Source organism: Somniosus microcephalus, unplaced genomic scaffold, assembly GCF_052327205.1.
Source record: "Somniosus microcephalus isolate GS21.2 unplaced genomic scaffold, FLI_Smic_1.0 unresolved_chr1, whole genome shotgun sequence".
NCBI lineage: Eukaryota > Metazoa > Chordata > Chondrichthyes > Squaliformes > Somniosidae > Somniosus > Somniosus microcephalus.
Window position 1 is genome coordinate 163,016,153 of NW_028225179.1, and position 18,944 is coordinate 163,035,096.

At 50.4% G+C, this 18,944-nt stretch overlaps 1 protein-coding gene across 2 annotated transcripts in view; it reads right to left on the reverse strand.

Annotated features, from left to right (window-relative positions):
* Positions 1-18,944, reverse strand: part of LOC147096438 (complement factor B-like) — a 78,271-nt gene that overhangs the window by 19,551 nt on the left and 39,776 nt on the right. For both annotated transcript variants that reach the window (XM_085975211.1, XM_085975212.1), the window contains 2 exons: positions 1,727-1,833; positions 222-330 (listed from right to left, as the gene is read on the reverse strand). In XM_085975211.1, the coding sequence (XP_085831337.1) occupies positions 222-330; positions 1,727-1,833 (216 nt within the window). The remainder of the gene's footprint in view (positions 1-221; positions 331-1,726; positions 1,834-18,944) is intronic.

The window sequence follows — 18,944 nt, forward strand, 5'->3', positions numbered from 1 at the left end:
TAAGGAGTGAAGGGTTATGGGGAGCGGGCGGGGAAGTGGCTTTGAGCCCAAGATCAGCCATGATCTTATTGAATGGCGGAGCAGGCTCGAGGGGCCGAGTGGCCTATTCCTGCTCCTATTTATGTTCTTATTATGTTCTTATCATGTTACCACCCTGGTGGCGAAGGCGATAATCCAGCCACAGAGCACCGAAAGGAGGCGTCGAAATACGTCTTTCTTACCAACCAGAACGGACAGGCTGTTGGAGATCCCCTCGGACAGGTTTTTGAAGCAATGAGCTGCTGACAGAATCCACTCATCTGCCACGATGGACCCAGAGCATCGAAAGGACTGTGGAGCAGACAGCCGATTAGAACCCGACTGGAAGTCTCCAACGGTTTTCCTCCTCTTGCTTCACCTCGGGGTCCCGGGTTCATTCTCACAGCCCACGCCAACGACTGTCTCCTCCCCCTCTCTCTCTCTGACAGCTCTCCTCCGCCCTCCGTCAACCTCCGCTCAACCCAAAAACTGTGCTGCCTGTAGCCTGACCCGCACCAGGCCCCACTCGCCCCCTCACCCCCACCCCCCCGTGCTCGCTGGCCTACGTAGGCTCTCGGTCCGGCAACGCTTCAAGTTTAAAATCCTTACCCGAGTCTTTAAATCCCGTCGTGGCTTCGCCCCTCTCCCTACCTCTGGAACCTCGGTAAATCCCGTCTCAGACTGTAGGCCGTGGGCTCCCTGTTATAGGCCCCACCCGAGATTCAGCGGGACTGATGGTATAACAGGCGGCCTCTTTTCGATATGAATTTCTACCCCAGTCACGCTGTGGGTTGGATATCAGGGTCCTTATTCCCTGTGGCACCTAACTGGGACATTCTGGTCTCCAGGAACATCTGCAAAACCAGCGCTGTTTAACGCTCACTCACTCATCACACATTTTCTTTCTTGGTCTCTCTCTCTCTCTCTCTCTCTCTCACTCTATCTGTCTCTGCCTCCCTATCTCTCCCTCTTGCTCTTCCTGTCTGTCTCTCTCTCGCACCCCTCTCTCTCTCCCTGTCCCTGTGTGTCTCTCCTCCTGTCTCTCTCTTTCCCTCTCTCTCTCCCTCTCTCTTTCCCTCTCTCTCGCTCTTCCCCCTCTCTCCCTCTCTCTTCCCCTCTGTCTCTCCCTCTCCCCCCCATCTCTCTCTCTCCCTCTCCCTGTGTGTGTGTGTCTCTCTCTCTCCTTCCCTCTCTCACTCTCTCTTACTCTCTCTCCCTCTCTCGTGCTCTCTCTCTCTCTCTCTTCCTGTCTGTCTGTCTCTCTCTCTCCGTGTTTGTCTCACTCTCCTTCCCTCTCCCGCTCTCTCTTCCTTCCTGTCTGTCTCTTTCTCACCCCGCTCTCTCTCCCTCTCCCTCTCCCTCTCTCCCTCTCCCCCTCTCTCTTTCTCTCCCTCTCTCTCCCCCTCTCTCTTTCTCCCTCTCTCTCTCTCCCTCTCTCTCTCCCTCTCTCACTCCCTCTCCCTCTCCCTCTCTCCCCCTCTCTATCTCTCCCCCCACTCTCTCTCTCTCTCTCTCTCTCTCTTTCTCTCCCTCTCTCCACCCCCCCCTCTCTCTCTCTCTCTCCCCCCCCTCTCTCTCTCTCTCTCTCTCTCCATTTTCCTGGCCATCAGATTCAGGCCGTAGATTAAGGGGGTAAATGGGTGAGAATTGCCTCTCAGGCAGTCCATCAAGAAAGCAATGATGCATCAGATAAAGGGGAAAAACTCACTGGGTTTTCATTGCTGAGGACTTCTGCATACCACGGGTAGGAACTCTGATCGCTTGCAGTTAAACTTTTATTGGCGAAACCACAGAGGTTTCCAACGGAGGAGAGATCTGGAAAATAAAATGCATTTCATTACATCTTCAGCACTGTGTTCCAGGGCAGGGGGCTGGGGCAGGGGGCAGGGGGAGGGGCGTCCGCCAGTCCAGGATGGCGAGTTCTTGTTCCGGCCTCTGCAACCAAGTGGAGGCCAAGTGCCAAAAAACACTGCCCCTTTGCTCCAACTCACACAAGACCACCATTGGTAGAGGCTTGGGAGCAGAGGCTTCATCAGTTGCCCAGTGGTTCCCCGGTGAAGAGACAGATAGAGGACGAGATTAAAAATCTGTATTACGTGACTGGTTGGGGAACGTGAGTTGTCTCGGTTTCCCTGCACAATTCAGCCCCCGAGGAATTCAATGACGAGGGTATCAGTGAGTACATAGAAACATAGAAGATAGGAGCAGGAGTAGGCCATTCGGCCCCTCGAGCCTGCTCCGCCATTCAATGAGATCATGGCTGATCATCCAAATTCAGTACCCTGTCCCTGCCTTCTCTCCATATCCCTTGATCCCTTTAGCCTTAAGAAATATATCCAACTCCTTCTTGAATATATTTAATGTATTGGCCTCTACTGCCTTCTGTGGTAGAGAATTCCACAGGTTCACCACTCTCTGGGTGAAGAAATTCCTCCTCATTTCTGTCCTAAATGGCTTACCCCTTATCCTTAGACTGTGACCCCTGGTTCTGGACTCCCCGATCATCGGGAACATCCTTCCTGCTTCTAGTCTGTCCAGTCCTGTCAGAATTTTATAAGTTTCAATGAGATCCCCTCTCATTCTTCTAAACTCCAGCGAGTATAAGCCCAATCGACCCAATCTCTCCTCATACGTCATTCCTGCCATCCCAGGTATCAGCCTGGTGAATCTTCACTGCACTCCCTCCATGGCAAGAACATCCTTCCTCAGATAAGGCGACCAAAACTGCACACAATACTCAAGGTGTGGTCTCACCAAGGCCCTGTACGACTGCAGCAAGACATCCTTGCTCCTGTACTCGAGCCCTCTCGCTACGAAGGCCGCTCAAAGGACCCACCAAGCCAGGAAAAGACGATTAAACTTCATAAATGACAAACAGTTAAGCAAGGAGACAACCGCCCCAAAAAGCCGTTAAGGTTAATGACTGTAAACACTTTAGACGAGCCCACCAAAATTAAACAAAGAACTGACCTGATTTGGCGCGCAGATAAGGAATGAAGAACCAGTATAATTGCAGGCCCACCGGTAGCCAAGGGGGTTCTTCTCTTCTCTTCCCGCTCTAACACCGAGGACGCCCATTACAACGCCGGGGGCCATACGCAGGAGGAGAACGGGACCCGACTCAACACACACAGGACACACGGGGGCCGCAAGCGGGCAGGCGAGACGAGGTGAACGGCAAGGCCGATAAGCAGAGAAGGGCAGCGTAAAGAAGCATTGGGGACGAGCGGGCACACACCCCGGTAAGCGGACGTTCGAAGCACGGGTAGAAGGAGCAGCTGACGACCACGAGCACCGCGGTAATAAACTCAAGCCAACACCATAGACCCAATCTCTCCTCATACGTCATTCCTGCCATCCCAGGTATCAGCCTGGTGAATCTTCGCTGCACTCCCTCCATGGCAAGAACATCCTTCCTCAGATAAGGCGACCAAAACTGCACACAATACTCAAGATGTGGTCTCACCAAGGCCCTGTACAACTGCAGCAAGACATCCTTGCTCCTGTACTCGAACCCTCTCACTACGAAGGCCAACATGACTAAAGTGGACTGGGAAAATAGATTAAGGTGTAAGACGGTACATGAGTAGTGGTGTACATTCAAGGAGATATTTCACAACTTTCAAGAAAAATATATTCCACTGAGGAAAAAGGGGCGTAAAAGAAAAGACAGCCATCCGTGGCTAAGTACAGTAATAAAGGATAGTATCCGACTGAAAACAAGGGCATATAAAGTAGCCAAATCTAGTGGGAGGATAGAAGATTGGGAAGCATTTAAAAGCCAGCAAAGAATAACTAAAAGATTAATTAAGAAAGGGAAGATAGATTATGAAAGTAAACTAGCAAAAAATATAAAAACAGACAGCAAGAGTTTCTACAGTTATATAAAAAGAAAAAGGGTGGCTAAAGTGAATGTTGGTCCCTTAGAGGACGAGACCGGGAAATTAGTAGTGGGGAACATGGAGATGGCAAATACGCTGAACAAATATTTTGTATCAGTCTTTACAGTAGAGGACACTAAAAATATCCCAACACTGGGCAAACAGGGGGCTATAGGGGGGGGAGGAGCTAAACACGATTAAAATCACTAAGGAGGTGGTACTCGGTAAGATAATGGGACTTAAGGCGGATAAATCCCCTGGACCTGATGGCTTACATCCTAGGGTCTTGAGAGAGGTAGCGGTGGGGATTGCGGATGCATTGGTGGTAATTTTCCAAAACTCCCTGGATTCAGGAAAGGTCCCAGCAGATTGGAAAGCTGCTAATGTAACGCCCTTATTTAAAAAGGGAGGTAGACAAAAGGCTGGAGACTATAGACCAGTTAGCCTAACATCTGTGGTTGGTAAAATGTTGGAGTCCATTATTAAGGAAGCAGTAACAGGACATTTGGATAAGCATAATTTAATCGGACAGAGTCAGCGTGGTTTTATGAAGGGGAAGTCATGTTTGACAAATTTGCTCGAATTCTTTGAGGACGTAACAAACAGGGTGGATAAAGGGGAACCAGTGGATGTGGTGTATTTGGACTTCCAAAAGGCATTTGACAAGGTGCCACACAAAAGATTACTGCACAAGATAAAAAATCACGGGATTGGGGGTAATATACTGGCATGGGTGGAAGATTGGCTATCTAACAGAAAACAGAGAGTGGGGATAAATGGTTCATTCTCGGGTTGGCAATCAGTAACTAGTGGTGTTCTGCAGGGGTCAGTGCTGGGACCCCAACTCTTTACAATCTATATTAACGATTTGGAGGAAGGGACCGAGTGCAACGTATTCAAGTTTGCCGACGATACAAAGATGGGAGGGAAAGCAGTGAGTGAGGAGGACATTAAAAACCTGCAAAAGGACATAGGCAGGCTAAGTGAGTGGGCAGAAATTTGGCAGATGGAATATAATGTTGGAAAGTGTGAGGTTATGCACTTTGGCAGAAAAAATCAAAGAGCAAGTTATTATCTAAATGGAAAGAAACTGCAAAGTGCTACAGTACAAAGGGATCTGGGGGTCCTGGTGCATGAAACACAAAAAGTTACTATGCAGGTACAGCAGGTGATCAGGAAGGCCAATGGAATCTTGGCTTTTATTGCAAGGGGAATGGAGTATAAAAGCAGGGAAGTCTTGCTGCAGTTATACAGGGTACTGGTGAGGCCATACCTGGAATACTGCGTACAGTTCTGGTATCCATATTTAAGAAAAGATATACTTGCTCTCGAGGCAGTTCAGAGAAGGTTCACTCGGTTGATTCCGGAGATGAGGGGGTTGACTTATGAGGAAAGGTTGAGTAGGTTGGGACTCTACTCATTGGAGTTCAGAAGAATGAGAGGCGATCTTATCGAAACATAAGATTGTGAGGGGGCTTGATCGGGTGGATGCGGTGAGGATGTTTCCACTGATGGGCGAGACTAGAACTAGGGGGCATAATCGTAGAATAAGGGGCTGCTCTTTCAAAACGGAAATGAGGAGGAATTTCTTCTCAAGAGGGTTGTGAATCTTTGGAATTCTCTTCCCCAGAGAGCTGTGGAGGCTGTGTCATTGAATATATTTAAGGTGGAGGTAGGCAGATTTTTGAATGGTAAGGGAGTCGAGGGTCATGGGGAGCGGGCAGGGAAGTGGAGTTGAGGCCAAGATCAGATCAGCCATGATCTTATTGAATGGCGGGGCAGGCTTGTGATGAAATATGCCATTCATCAGGCACTCTGTATTCTCTGTGTTTGATTGTGCCTGTGACTGTGACAAGCAGGGGAGTTTAGTTTCAGTTTCATTTCCTTACCTGTATTGTATTGTGTGTAGGGCTCCGCCCATACCTGGCCCCTACTTAAGCAGGCCCCAGCGTGTCTCACAGGCAGTACAGCAGATCTCTGGATGAGAGACACTTCTCCACTGTGTATTACTTTCTGAGTTAATAAAAGCCTTGCTTTGCTCCGTTAACGTTGAGTCTCGGATTCATTGAGGCACATCAATTTTATTAACTCAATTTTCAACGCAATGGATCAACTCTTGAAACCCGAACGTTTGGATTTGGACCCGCATGCTTCGGACGCATCGGCACGATTCGGACACTGGTTTAAGTGTATGGAATTCTTCCTGGACAATTCCGCAGCCATCACAGACGCTACGGACGCTGAAAGTATGAAACTCGGAATCCTGCGGAATTGGGTAAGCCACCGGGTTTACCCCCTCATCCAAGACGCTGACATGTACCCGGCCGCCTGCGACATCCTAAAGGCGCATTACCAGCAGCCTACGAATGAGGTGTACGCTAGGCATCTGCTCGCTACTCGCACACAGCGACCTGGGGAATCGCTGGATGAGTTCCTAGTCACCCTGAAAACACTTGGCAAAGACTGCAAGTGCCAAGATGTAAAAGCCACCGTGTACACTGACGAGCTTGTTCGTGATGCCTTTATCACAGGCCTCAGCTCCACTTACATCCGGCAGAGACGACTGGAAAAAACGGGATTGGACCTGAAACAGGCTGTGGACACAGCGCGATCCCTGGATGTGGCCCAGAGAAACTCGGACGCCTACTCTTCAGCCCGCGCCGCCCACGCCGCCACGTGTGCACCAAGGGCGCCGCCATCTTGGAAGGCATCTTCCCCGCCTGGCAGCCCGACACCGTCGGGGCCCCGCTCTCCCCCCAGAAGCCCTACGACAGCCGCGATACGTCGGGGCCCCAACTGCTACTTCTGCGGGCAGCCGAAGCACACCAGAAACCTGTGCCCGGCAAAAGGCACCACCTGCTTTAAGTGCGGTAAGAAGGGGCACTTCGGGAAGGTGTGCAGAGGGAACCCCGCTGGAAAACCTGTCACCGCCGCGTGTGCGCCGTGGGAGCGGCCATCTTGGACGCCATCTTGCCCAACCTCGTGGGGTCCGCCATCTTGTGAGCAGACAGCGTGGACGCCATCTTGTCTCGATCAGGGCCCTACAGTGGCATCGGTCACAGTGGACCAGACCAGACCGCACCCGCTATCCAAATCAATGGTGGACATCGAGGTAAACGGGTGCGGGGTTAAATGTTTAATTGACAGTGGAAGCACGGAGAGTTTTATCCACCCTGAACTAGCACAACAACTCTCTCTAACGGTGGTCCCTGCTCGGGGCGCCATCTCTATGGCTGATAAAACCCAGACATCGACCATTATGGGTTACTGCGCGGTACAATTGTCCGTTAACGGAACTGTATACGATAATTTTAAATTACTAATCATGAAGAGTCTATGTGCGAGCGTGATCTTGGGCCTGGATTTCCAGTGCCACCACCAAAGCATCACGCTCAATTACGGTGGGTCCCAGCCGCCCCTCACAGTGTGCGGTCTGGCTACCCTGAAGGTAAAGCCGCCTTCGCTATTCGCGAACCTTACTCCCAACTGCCGGCCAATAGCGACCAAAAGCAGGAGGTACAGCTGGGAGGACAGGCGGTTTATCGCGACCGAGGTGGACAGGCTGCTGAGGGAGCGCGTTATTGAATGCAGCAACAGCCCGTGGCGCGCCCAAGTGGTGGTGGTGAGGGGTAGCGAGAAGAAACGGATGGTGATCGACTATAGCCAAACGATCAACATGTACACCCAACTAGACGCCTACCCGCTACCCCGCATATCAGAAATGGTGAACCAAATTGCCCAATACCGGGTGTTCTCCACCATCGACCTCAAGTCAGCGTACCACCAGCTCCCTATCAGACCAGAGGACCGCCCGTACACCGCCTTCGAGGCGAACGGACGCCTCTACCAATTCCTCAGAGTCCCCTTTGGGGTGACGAATGGGGTCTCGGTCTTCCAGAGGGAGATGGACCGCATGGTCGATGACCACCACTTGCAGGCAACCTTCCCCTACCTCGACAACGTCACCATCTGCGGTCACAACCAGCAGGATCACGACTCGAACCTCGAGAGGTTCCTGAAAACCGCACAAAAACTCAACCTCACTTACAACGAGGACAAGTGCGTTTTCAACACCACGCGCCTCTGCATACTAGGCAGCGTGGTGGAGAATGGGGAAATCGGACCAGACCCTGACCGATTGCGCCCCCTACGGGAGCTGCCCCTGCCCAACACTCCCAAAGCCCTGAAAAGGTGCCTGGGGTTATTTTCTTATTGGGCCAGAAATTCGTGAACGGGGCTTGCCGCGCGTGCAAGGTCCCGATTTGCACTTACCCGATGCGCCTGCCGATCACCTCCAAGGACGCCTGGAATTCCATTTTGAATCTGAAGAATCCCGGGCAGTGTTTGACGTCACGCCGCCCAGGAGTGCAGCCAGCGCGAAGCCTGTAGCGCGCTGTGCAACTGAGACACGCCCCTTGAGGTCTCAGTTTCACTGGACACGCCCCCAATGTTTCTGCCAAGCTGCTAAGCATTTTTACATGCAAAGCAGCAGTTTAAATAGGTTTTTGGAAGTTTTTTGAAGCTTTTGGTAACTTTTATAAACTTTTAAAAACGTTTACATTATTTTGAAGAATCTGAAGTAGTTTTAAACAGAATTAAAGCAATTTAAAGACTTTTAAAAGCCCTAAAAGATTTTTTTTAATTCCATTTATTTATTTAGCAATGTCGTCGTCATACGTGTCTTCACACTGTTCCCTTTGGGGAACTGTATGAAGTGGTGGAAGGATTTATGGCCATGATTAACGCTCATTCCGTGACCGTAACCATCTTTGAACCAGCCATTAGGGCGGTTAGTCCTATGGCGGGAGGGTTTTATGGGCTCCCACAAGCTATACAAGGAGGGGGGGCCACCCACACCCACGGACGCAAATATCCCACTGGATGTCAACCCAGAATTTAGAGCCGGAGCTCCGACTCCACTTGCCGGGACTGTCTGGAGCGGGGTTCGAAACCCTACCCTGATCTGGCCCAGCGGCGGGGATCCTACCGCTATGCCAAAGGCCCAATCCGATTAGCAACGTGAAATGGCTGGAATGAGCACAATTCACGGCATTAAAAGAACTCACAATTGAACTGATGATGACCTCAGCAATCTCCTCAAGGAGGTGGAGGCGCAGCGCCTGCTCATCATTGGTAATGAGAAGTCAAAGGCGCCGCAAAAAGGGCAGATGATAGCTTGGTCTTTCAAGTGGCAGCATAGGGCTCCAGTCACGGGGAGGGAAAAGGCGCAGGAAACGTATGGGTGTCACCTTTTGTGCGGAGTGGGCCTTTTGCGTAGCAGTAAGCATCCCCGCCACTGGGCCAGAAGGAGTAGGGTTTCGAACCCCACTCCAGACAGTCCCGGCAAGTGGAGTCGGAGCTCCAACTATAAATTCTGGGTGGACATCCAGCGGGATACTTGCGTCCGTGGGTGTGGGTGGCCCCCCCCCCTCAGATGGGTTGTGGGAGCCCGTAAAACCCTTACGCCATAGGACTAACCACCCTAATGGCTGGTTCAAAGATGGTTATGGTCACGGAATGAGCGTTAATCACGGCCATAAATCCTTCCACCACTTCATACAGTTCCCGAAAGGGAACAGTGTGAGGATACGTACGACGATGACCTCTTGCGCAATGCACCTCCTTGGACCCTCAGTCGCAGATGCGAGGGGGCAAATTGTGCAATTGTTAAATTTTTCATTTTATTGACATGTAAAATGTTGGCCCAGTAATTCCCTTCCAAATGCGTGAGTACGGTCGGGGTACTTACGCGTCTGGCCGGAGGAAATGCCGGTTTTCAGCATGCACAGTGCATGTGGGGAAAACGGCATTTCCTGTCCTCTGAATGAAGGGGTTCAGAGGCAGAACGCGTGCGACTGCACAGGCAGCGCGTGCGCAGTAAAATTCGCCGCTTTCATTCATGCTTTCAGTGAGGTCAAGTCCTTACAACTTACACATGAAAAAAGCATGGGTACAGTTGCTCCAGAGGCTGCGGAGGAAGATATTTCTTATCGTGGAGCTTCTGAAAGTATGTATGTCTGTATATATTCCTTTGCGTGTTATGTATATATTCCTTTACTTATGTGTATGAATGTATTATTTAATTATGACTTTCAGAGAAAGTAACTTATTGGAAAATCATAATTAAAAACATACATTCATACACATAAGTAAAGGAATATAAAACATACATACATATACGTAAAGGAATATATGCGGACATACATACATAATTACTTATTACTGATGAAAAGTTTCTTTCTTAAAAGTGCTGGAAATGTTACATTACTCATTTTAGAACACTCATTTTCACATTCAATTCACACAGCCACAATTGCTCCTTCTACCTACCGTTCTGAAAACCCGTTTAAAAAAAAAAAATTTAAACTTTAAAACTTACTTAAAATTTCTTAAAATAACTTCCCTCCCTTTCCCAAACAAAAATATTGCCTTTCAGAAGCTCCACGATAAAATATATCTTCCTCCGCAGCCTTGGAACAACTTTACACATGCTTTTTTCAAGTGTAACTTGTAAGGACTTACCCTCACTGAATCCATGAATGAAATCGACGAAGTTCACTGCGCAAGCGCTGCCTGTGCAGTCGCACACGCTGTGCCTATGAACCCCTTCGTTCCGAGGTCTGGAAATGCCGGCGTTCCCCGCATGCGCTGTGCATGCTGAACGCCGGCATTTCCAATGGCCAGATGCGTGAGTACCCAGACCATACTCACACATTTGGTCACGAATTTCTGGCCCATTATGCCCAATGGGTCCCCAACTACTCCGACAAAGCCCGCCCCCTCTTGAAAGCATCCTCTTTTCCTCTCTCTGCTGAGGCCCACGCCGCCTTCAAAAGCATTAAGCGGGATATTGAACGGGCCACGCTACAGGCAGTGGACGAGAACACTCCCTTTCAAGTGGAAAGTGATGCGTCTGACTTTGCCTTGGCAGCCACCCTCAACCAGGTGGGGCGGCCCGTAGCTTTCTTCTCGAGGACCCTCCAAGGGCCCGAGATCAGACACTCCTCCGTGGAAAAGGAGGCCCAAGCCATCGTGGAGGCAGTGCGCCACTGGCGCCACTACCTAGCCGGCAAACGCTTCACCCTACTTACCGACCAGCGGTCGGTAGCGTTTATGTTTAATAATAAACAGAAGGGGAAGATTAAAAATGATAAGATTCTCAGGTGGTGGATCGAGCTCTCCACCTTCGAGTATGACATAATTTACCGGCCAGGGGCCCTTAACGAATCCCCCGTCGCCCTCTCACGAGGGATGTGTGCCAGCGCCACCGGGGATCGGCTACAGACCCTCCACAACGACCTCTGCCACCCAGGGGTCACACGGCTGTTCCACTTCATAAAGTCCCGCAACTTACCCTACTCGATTGAGGAAGTTCGGTCTCTGACCAGGAACTGCCGCACTTGCGCTGAGTGCAAGCCTCGGTTCTACCGTCCAGATAGAGCCCACTTAATCAAAGCTACACGGCCCTTTGAGCGGCTCAGCTTAGATTTCAAGGGCCCCCTCCCGTCAGTCGACCGCAATGTTTACTTCCTGAACATTGTGGACGAATACTCCCGTTTCCCATTCGCCTTCCCCTGCCCAGACATGACCAGCGCCACGGTCATTAAATGCCTCAACAGCCTGGTCTGCCTGTTCGGTATGCCGAGCTACATCCATACGGATAGGGGGGCGTCCTTCATGAGTGAAGAGCTACGCCAGTACATGCTGTCCAGGGGGATCGCCACGAGCCGTACCATCAGCTACAACCCCCAGGGTAACGGCCAGGTGGAGCGAGAGAGCGGGACAGTATGGAAAGCAGTCACTCTAGCTCTAAGGACCAAGGGCCTCCCTATCTCCCGCTGGCAGGAAGTCCTCCCAGATGTGCTCCATTCGATACGGTCGCTATTGTGTACTGCCACTAATGCCACGCCTCATGAACGAATGTTTGTCTTTCCCCGGAAATCCACCTCAGGCGTATCCATGCCGTCATGGCTCTCCACCCCAGGTCCGGTATTTGTACGAAGGCATGTGAGGGGCCACAAGATGGACCCTCTCGTGGAGTCAGTGCACCTACTCCACGCCAACCCCCAATACGCGTATGTCCGGCACGCCAACGGAAGGGAGGACACCGTGTCCATAAAAGACGTCGCCCCAGCCGGTAACGACAACAACCACGACAACAACAGCAACAACGATCACAGCAACTCTTACCCACCCACTATCCTTTCATCACCCCCGGAAGAACATCGACCAATGGTGCCCCCACCAACTACCCCTTCAACAACCCTGGCGGCGCCCCCGGCAGAGACCCAGGAGGCCACCGGGGACACCCAGCCGACACCCGCGGCACCACAACAGTTACGTCGGTCACAGAGGACTATCAAACCCCCGAACAGACTAAATCTGTAGAAGGGGTGAATGTGATGAAATATGCCATTCATCAGGCACTCTGTATTCTCTGTGTTTGATTGTGCCTGTGCCTGTGACTGTGACAAGCAGGGGAGTTTAGTTTCAGTTTCATTTCCTTACCTGTATTGTATTGTGTGTAGGGCTCCGCCCATACCTGGCCCCTACTTAAGCAGGCCCCAGCGTGTCTCACAGGCAGTACAGCAGATCTCTGGATGAGAGACACTTCTCCACTGTGTATTACTTTCTGAGTTAATAAAAGCCTTGCTTTGCTCCGTTAACGTTGAGTCTCGGATTCATTGAGGCACATCAAGGCTCGAGGGGCCGAATGACCTACTCCTGCTCCTACATCTTATGTTCTTATGTTCATATGTCTTATGTTATTATGCGCAGATCGAAAGGGAAGCTTTGTCATTGATTTTTGGGGTGAAGAAGTTTCACAAATACTTGTTTTATCGGAAGTTTACCATAATTACTGACCATAAGCCCCTGACAGCAATCCTCCATCCAAAGTCCCCAGTTCCAACCTTAACTGCAGCCCGAATGCAGAGATGTGCTTTGATTTTGTCAGCGTATATGTATGACATTGAGTACAGATGATCAGCAGATCACAGTAATGCTGAGGCTATGTCCAGGTTGCCATCCCCATCACAAGTTACACCCAATAGGGAAGACGTGTTCCATTTCTCATTCATTGATGAGCTGCCAGTCACAGCTGAAGAGATTGGTAGAGCAACCAAACGTGACCCCAATTATGTCAAAGGTGTATGATTACACAACAAATGGATGGCCAAACCAGATATCAGAGGAAGATATCCACCCATACTTCATTCATAGGAATGAATTGTCAGTGGATAAAGATTATATCACATGGGGAGCAAGAGTGGTTATCCCAAATAGGTTCAGGTCTAAATTGTTAGGAGATCTTCATGACCTGCACCTGGGAATGTGCTTGACCAAGAGCTTTGCACGCAGTTACTTATGGTGGCCAGGTTTAGATAAAGAGATAGAGTACATAGTCAGTCAGTGTACAACATGTCAGTCGGTGAGTAAGAAACCACCATCAGTACCATTACAGCCATGGAAATGGCCTCCCAGAGTGTGGCAAAGGTTACATGTAGATTCTGCTGAGCTAGAAGGACAGCAATTGTTCATAGTGATAGATAGTCACTCGAAGTGGGTAGAGGTGTTTCCGATGCTGATAATAACACTGGACAATTTGCGAAGATTATTTTCTTCATACGGCCTCCCAGAAGAAATTGTGTCTGGTAATGGGCGGCAGTTTTGTTCAGAAGAATTCACACAGTTCATGAGCAGAAACGGTGTGAAACATATCAAAGTTCCACCGTACCACCCTGCTTCAAATGGTGCAGCAGAGCGTAGAGTACAAATTGTCAAAGGTGCCCTCATCAAGCAAATGTTGGATCCAAATCCAAAGAAATGTCAGTTGTTGTTGACCACAAGCTGGCAAATTTTCTGATTACCTATTGGAATACTCCTCATACCACTACTGGTAGAAAACCAGCAGAGTTGTTTCTCAAACAACAGCCACGAACCAGGCTCTCATTGTTAAAGCCAAACTTGGCACAGTCCGTAGAAGGGAAACAATCAAGGCAGAAAGAGAGTCATGATAAAGGTGGAGTTAGAAACACAGAAGACAGGAGAAGGAGTAGGCCATTCGGCCCCTCGAGCCTGCTCCACCATTTAATGAAATCATGGCTGATCATCCAAATTCAGTACGCTGTTCCTGCTTTCTCTCCATATCCCTTGATCCCTTTAGCCTTAAGAAATATATCTAACTCCTTCTTGAATATATTTAATGAATTGGCCTCAACTGCCTTCTGTGGTAGAGAATTCCACAAGTTCACCACTCTCTGGTGAAGAAATTCCTCCTCATCTCAGTCCTAAATGGCTTACCCCTTATCCTTAGACTGTGACCCCTGGTTCTGGACTCCCCCGCCATCGGGAACATCCTTCCTGCACCTAGTCTGTCTAGTCCTGTTAGAGTTTTATAAGTTTCAATGAGATCCCCTCTCATTCTTCTAAACTTCAGCGAGTATAAGCTCAATCGACCCAATCTCTCCTCATACGTCATTCCTGCCATCCCAGGTATCAGCCTGGTGAATCTTCGCTGCACTCCCTCCATGGCAAGAACATCCTTCCTCAGATACGGCGACCAAAACTGCACACAATACTCAAGGTGCGGTCTCACCAAGGCCCTGTACAACTGCAGCAAGACATCCTTGTTCCTGTACTCGAATCCTCTCGCTATGAAGGCCAACATACCATTTGCCTTCTTAACCGCCTGCTGCACCTGCATGCTTACCTTCAGCGACTGGTGCACAAGGACACCCAGGTCTTGTTGCACTTTCCCTTCTCCCAATCTATTGCCGATCAGATAATAATCTGCCTTCCTGTTTTTGCCACCAAAGTGGATAACCTCACATTTATCCACATTATACTGCATTTGCCATGCACCTGCCCAATCACCCAACCTGTCCAAATCATACTGGAGTTTCTCAGCATCCTCCTCACAGCACACACGCCCACCCAGCTTTGTGTCATCTGCAAACTTGGAGATATTACATCTAGTTCCCTCGTCTAGATCATTAATATATATTGTGAATAGCTGGGGTCCTAGCACCGATCCCTGCGGTACCCCACTAGTCACTGCCTGTCACTCGGAAAAAGACCCGTTTATTCCAACTCTTTGCTTTCTGTCTGCCAACCAGTTTTCTATCCAAGTCAGTACCTTACCCCCAATCCCATGTGCTTTAACTTTACACGCTAACCTCTTATGCGGGACCTTATCGAAAGCCTTCTGAAAGTCCAAATACACCACATCCACTGGTTCTCCCTTATCTATTCTACCAGTTACATCCTCAAAAAATTCCAGTAGCTTAGTCAAGCACGATTTACCTTTTGTAAATCCATGTTGACTGTCCGATCCTGTCACTGTTTTCCAAGTGCTCTGCTATTACATCTTTTATATTGGACTTAGAGAGAGAAGTGTGAAGTTGAACCAGAAGGTTAGAGTGAAGAACCATCACCATAAATGGTTAAAGTGGTTACCAGGAAGAGTAGTGAAGATATGTGGCCCTCGCACATATTTGGTCAAGATGTTTGATCATGGAAAGGTCAAGTTTGTTCACATCGATCATATCTTACCTACAGATGTGGAAGGAGTTGAAAGCTGGGATGATTCAAGTTATTCTGAGGAGTCAGACAGTCTTGTTACAAGTAGAGCAAATCCTACATCAGACATACCAGAAACAAGTTCAAGACAAAGTCAGAATTTAAGTCTGAGCCCGAGTCAGGCAGTCTGAAAGTGTAGAGAGTCCAAATGTCAATCAAGGTCGGACCTGGGAGAAAAATTCTCCGCAGGCTCAGCCTAGAATGAGTCAAAGTCCTACAACAAGATCTGAAAGTTCTGTTCAAGAAAGAAGGTATCCACTTCGAAACAGAAAACCGGTGGTTAAGTTTAATCTGTAAATATGGAAAATAAGTTCATATCTTTTGTTTGTGTTAAGAATTCTATAGTAGAATTTGGAAACATAAAATGGGTTCCATTTGAGACATGTACACCAAGAGTTGTGTATACCATGCAAGTCATGTACAATGATTATTTGCGATGATTAACTTCTTCACGCAGGACGGAGAAGTGTAATAGAACCACCTGGTGGACTACTGATGTATATCTATATATATAAATCGGTCGATCTGTCTGTCCTTCTGCCTGTCCTTCTGTCTGTCTGTCCTTCTGTCTGTCTGTCCTCACCTGTGCGTCTGTCGGGCTATGCGCTCGAAAGTTACAGGGCGTACCTACGCGTGCATTACATCGAAAGAAAGCTTACCTTTCCAAAATGGTCTTAAGCATATTTACGTTTCGGCCGGGCTAAAATCGCGCCCGCGGTATCCGAAAACCTTCAACATTCCGCTCATTAGCATCTCATTATCCGCTCATTAGCGACAGAGTGACCTCGAGGTCGACCAATCGTACGCCGGGTTGCTGCCGCGTGCGGCCGGGCCCTCCTACGGTCGAGTGACGGGACGATTGACCAATCCTACGCTTTGGTCACCTGACGGTCGACCAATCGGTGCGTGTGTGGGCGGGCCTTATCATTCTGAACCGAGGTGAGTAGCCGCCATCTTGCTTCCATTCTTTTTCCTGCTTTCTGCGTCTTTCTTTTCAAATATACATTTCCAGCAAAATAAAATTGAATTTATTAAATTGTTTTAAAAAAAACTTCATTCATTTGTAAATATTTTCTCTAACCTGAAGATTCTTTTTCCTACCTTTCCCCGTTTTTGTTAGGCCTGAAAGCCTGGGTGTTTCTTGCCCAGCCAGGCCCGACCTAGGTAATTCTCCCACGGCTTCTGCTAAGCTCCTCACCTCCCCCCCCCCCGTGTCACGTTACCCGGGGCAACGGCGTCAGCCACGAGGGTCAGGGTGCGCACGCAGCAGGAGCAGCTGAGACGCGCGTCTCTCTCTGTTCCGCGCTCGGCTCGGGCGGGGGGGGCGGGGCTCTCGGGAGTGCGGATCTCAGCCGGGGCTTGGTGAGCGGGAAGGGTTACCCCGGCAACCGGGCCCGCCGGCCGTCTCGCACAGCTGCAATCGGCGGACTTCAAGCCGGCTCGGCCGGGGGGGGGCGGGGCTCGGAGAGCGGGGCTCTCGGGAGTGTGGGGCGGGGCGGGGTGGGGCTCAGAGAGCAGGGCTCTCGGGACTGCGGGGCGGGCGGGGCTCGGAGAGCGGGGCTCTCGGGAGTGGAGTGCGGGGCGGGGCGACGCGGCCGGTGCTTGGGAGGACGGGGGCTCGGAAGGGGGGGAAGGGTTACCCCGGCAACTGGGCGTGGCCGTCTCTCAGCCTCAAGCCGGCTCACGCCTGTTCTCGGGGCTTGGCTCCATTTGCGGCCGTGGGCCACTCGCCCTCTCTCTCTCCTTCCCTCTGTCTCTCTCCCCCCCTCCTCACCCCCCTCCTCTCCCCCCCTCCTCCCCTCCCCCTCCCGCCCTCCGCCCCCCCAGCCCTCCTCCCCTCCCTCCCCGCCCTCCTCCCCCCTCCCCACCCCCCCTCCCCGCCCCTCCCCTCCCCCCCCCGCACCCCCCGCCCTCCCCCACTCCCCCCTCCCGCCCCTCCCCCCCCTCCCCCCTCCCCCCCCTCCCCTCCCCCGCCCTCCCCCCCTCCCCTCCCCCTCCCCTCCCCCGCCCTCCCCGCCCTCTCCCTCCCCGCCCTCTCTTCCCCCCAGTCGCTCTCTCTCTTCCCCCCAGTCGCTCGCTCTCTTCCCCCCAGTCGCTCTCTCTCTTCCCCCCAGTCGCTCTCTCTCTCTCTTCCAACAACAACATGCCCTCGAAAAAGCCTCGGCACCGCCGGGCACTCCAGCTAGTCTATATATATACAAAGCGGTCGATCTGTCTGTCTGTCCTCGGGTGTGCGTCTGTCCGGCTATGCGCTCGAAAGTTATACCACGTACCTACGCGCGCGTTACCTCCGAAGAAAGCTTACACTTCCAGGACGCTGGTAAGCATATTTACTTTTCGGTCGGACGAAAATTGTTCGCGCCTTATGCAAAAAACCTTCAAAATTAAACTCATTATCTGCTAGCATTGATTGACTGACGTCAAGGTTTGACCAATCCTGTGCTGTCATGATTGACCAATCCTACAGTACGGTCCCCTGATGGTTGGCCAATCGGTGTGTGTGTGTGTGGGCGGGACTAATCGTTTTCATCTCGGGGATCTGGCAGCCATTGTTTCAGTGCCATGACTTCAGCTTCCAGCTCAAACTACTTTGAAAGTTAGTATCTCTTTTAAAAATAACATAAGATTTACCAAAAACGTTCTTTCACTTTCATCTTTCAAGGTATTAAAAGGTAGAAATGTTGCCCGGCAGCAGATTCACAAAGGGACAGAGACAGGGCCCAAAAGCCTGGGACTCGATTTAAAATGTTGCCGGCAGCAGATTCACAGAGGGACACAGACAGGGTCCAAAGCCTGGCACTCGATTTAAACCGCCCGGCCCAAAACAGCCCTGGCAAAGCCGGGCTCCCCCCAGCTATATAATAATAAAGCTATATGCAGTACAGTTCTTACCAGAAGCCATCTTGTGCTGTTGTGTGTATATATGTATATATATATATATGCTGTGTCCCAAGATATCACAAGATCGATAGATTTTTGTTGGGTAAAGGTATCAAGGGATATAGAGTTGAGGTGCAGATCAGCTCTGATCTGATTGAATGGCGGAGCAGGCTCGAGGGGCTGAATGGCCTTCTCCTGTTCCATTGTTACTAATTCTGCTTCAGAACAAATCCTGAAAGACAATCTGTGCCGATAAACTTACTCCAGATTCTGTGCCGCGTAATCAGATGTGGGCAGACAGTTCTTGGAAAAACGTAAGTCCAGGAGGCCTCAGGGTAGACATAAGAACATAAGAAGTAGGAGCAGGAGTAGGCCATATGGCCCCTCGGACCTGCTCCGCCATTCAATAGGATCATGGCTGATCCGAACTTAGACTCACGTCCACTTCCCTGCCCTCTCCCCGTAACCCCTTATTCCCTTATCAGCTAGGAAACTGTCTATCTCCGTTTTAAATTTATTTAATGTCGCAGCTTCCACAACTCTCTGAGGTAGCAAATTCCATAGATTTACTACCCTGAGTGAAGA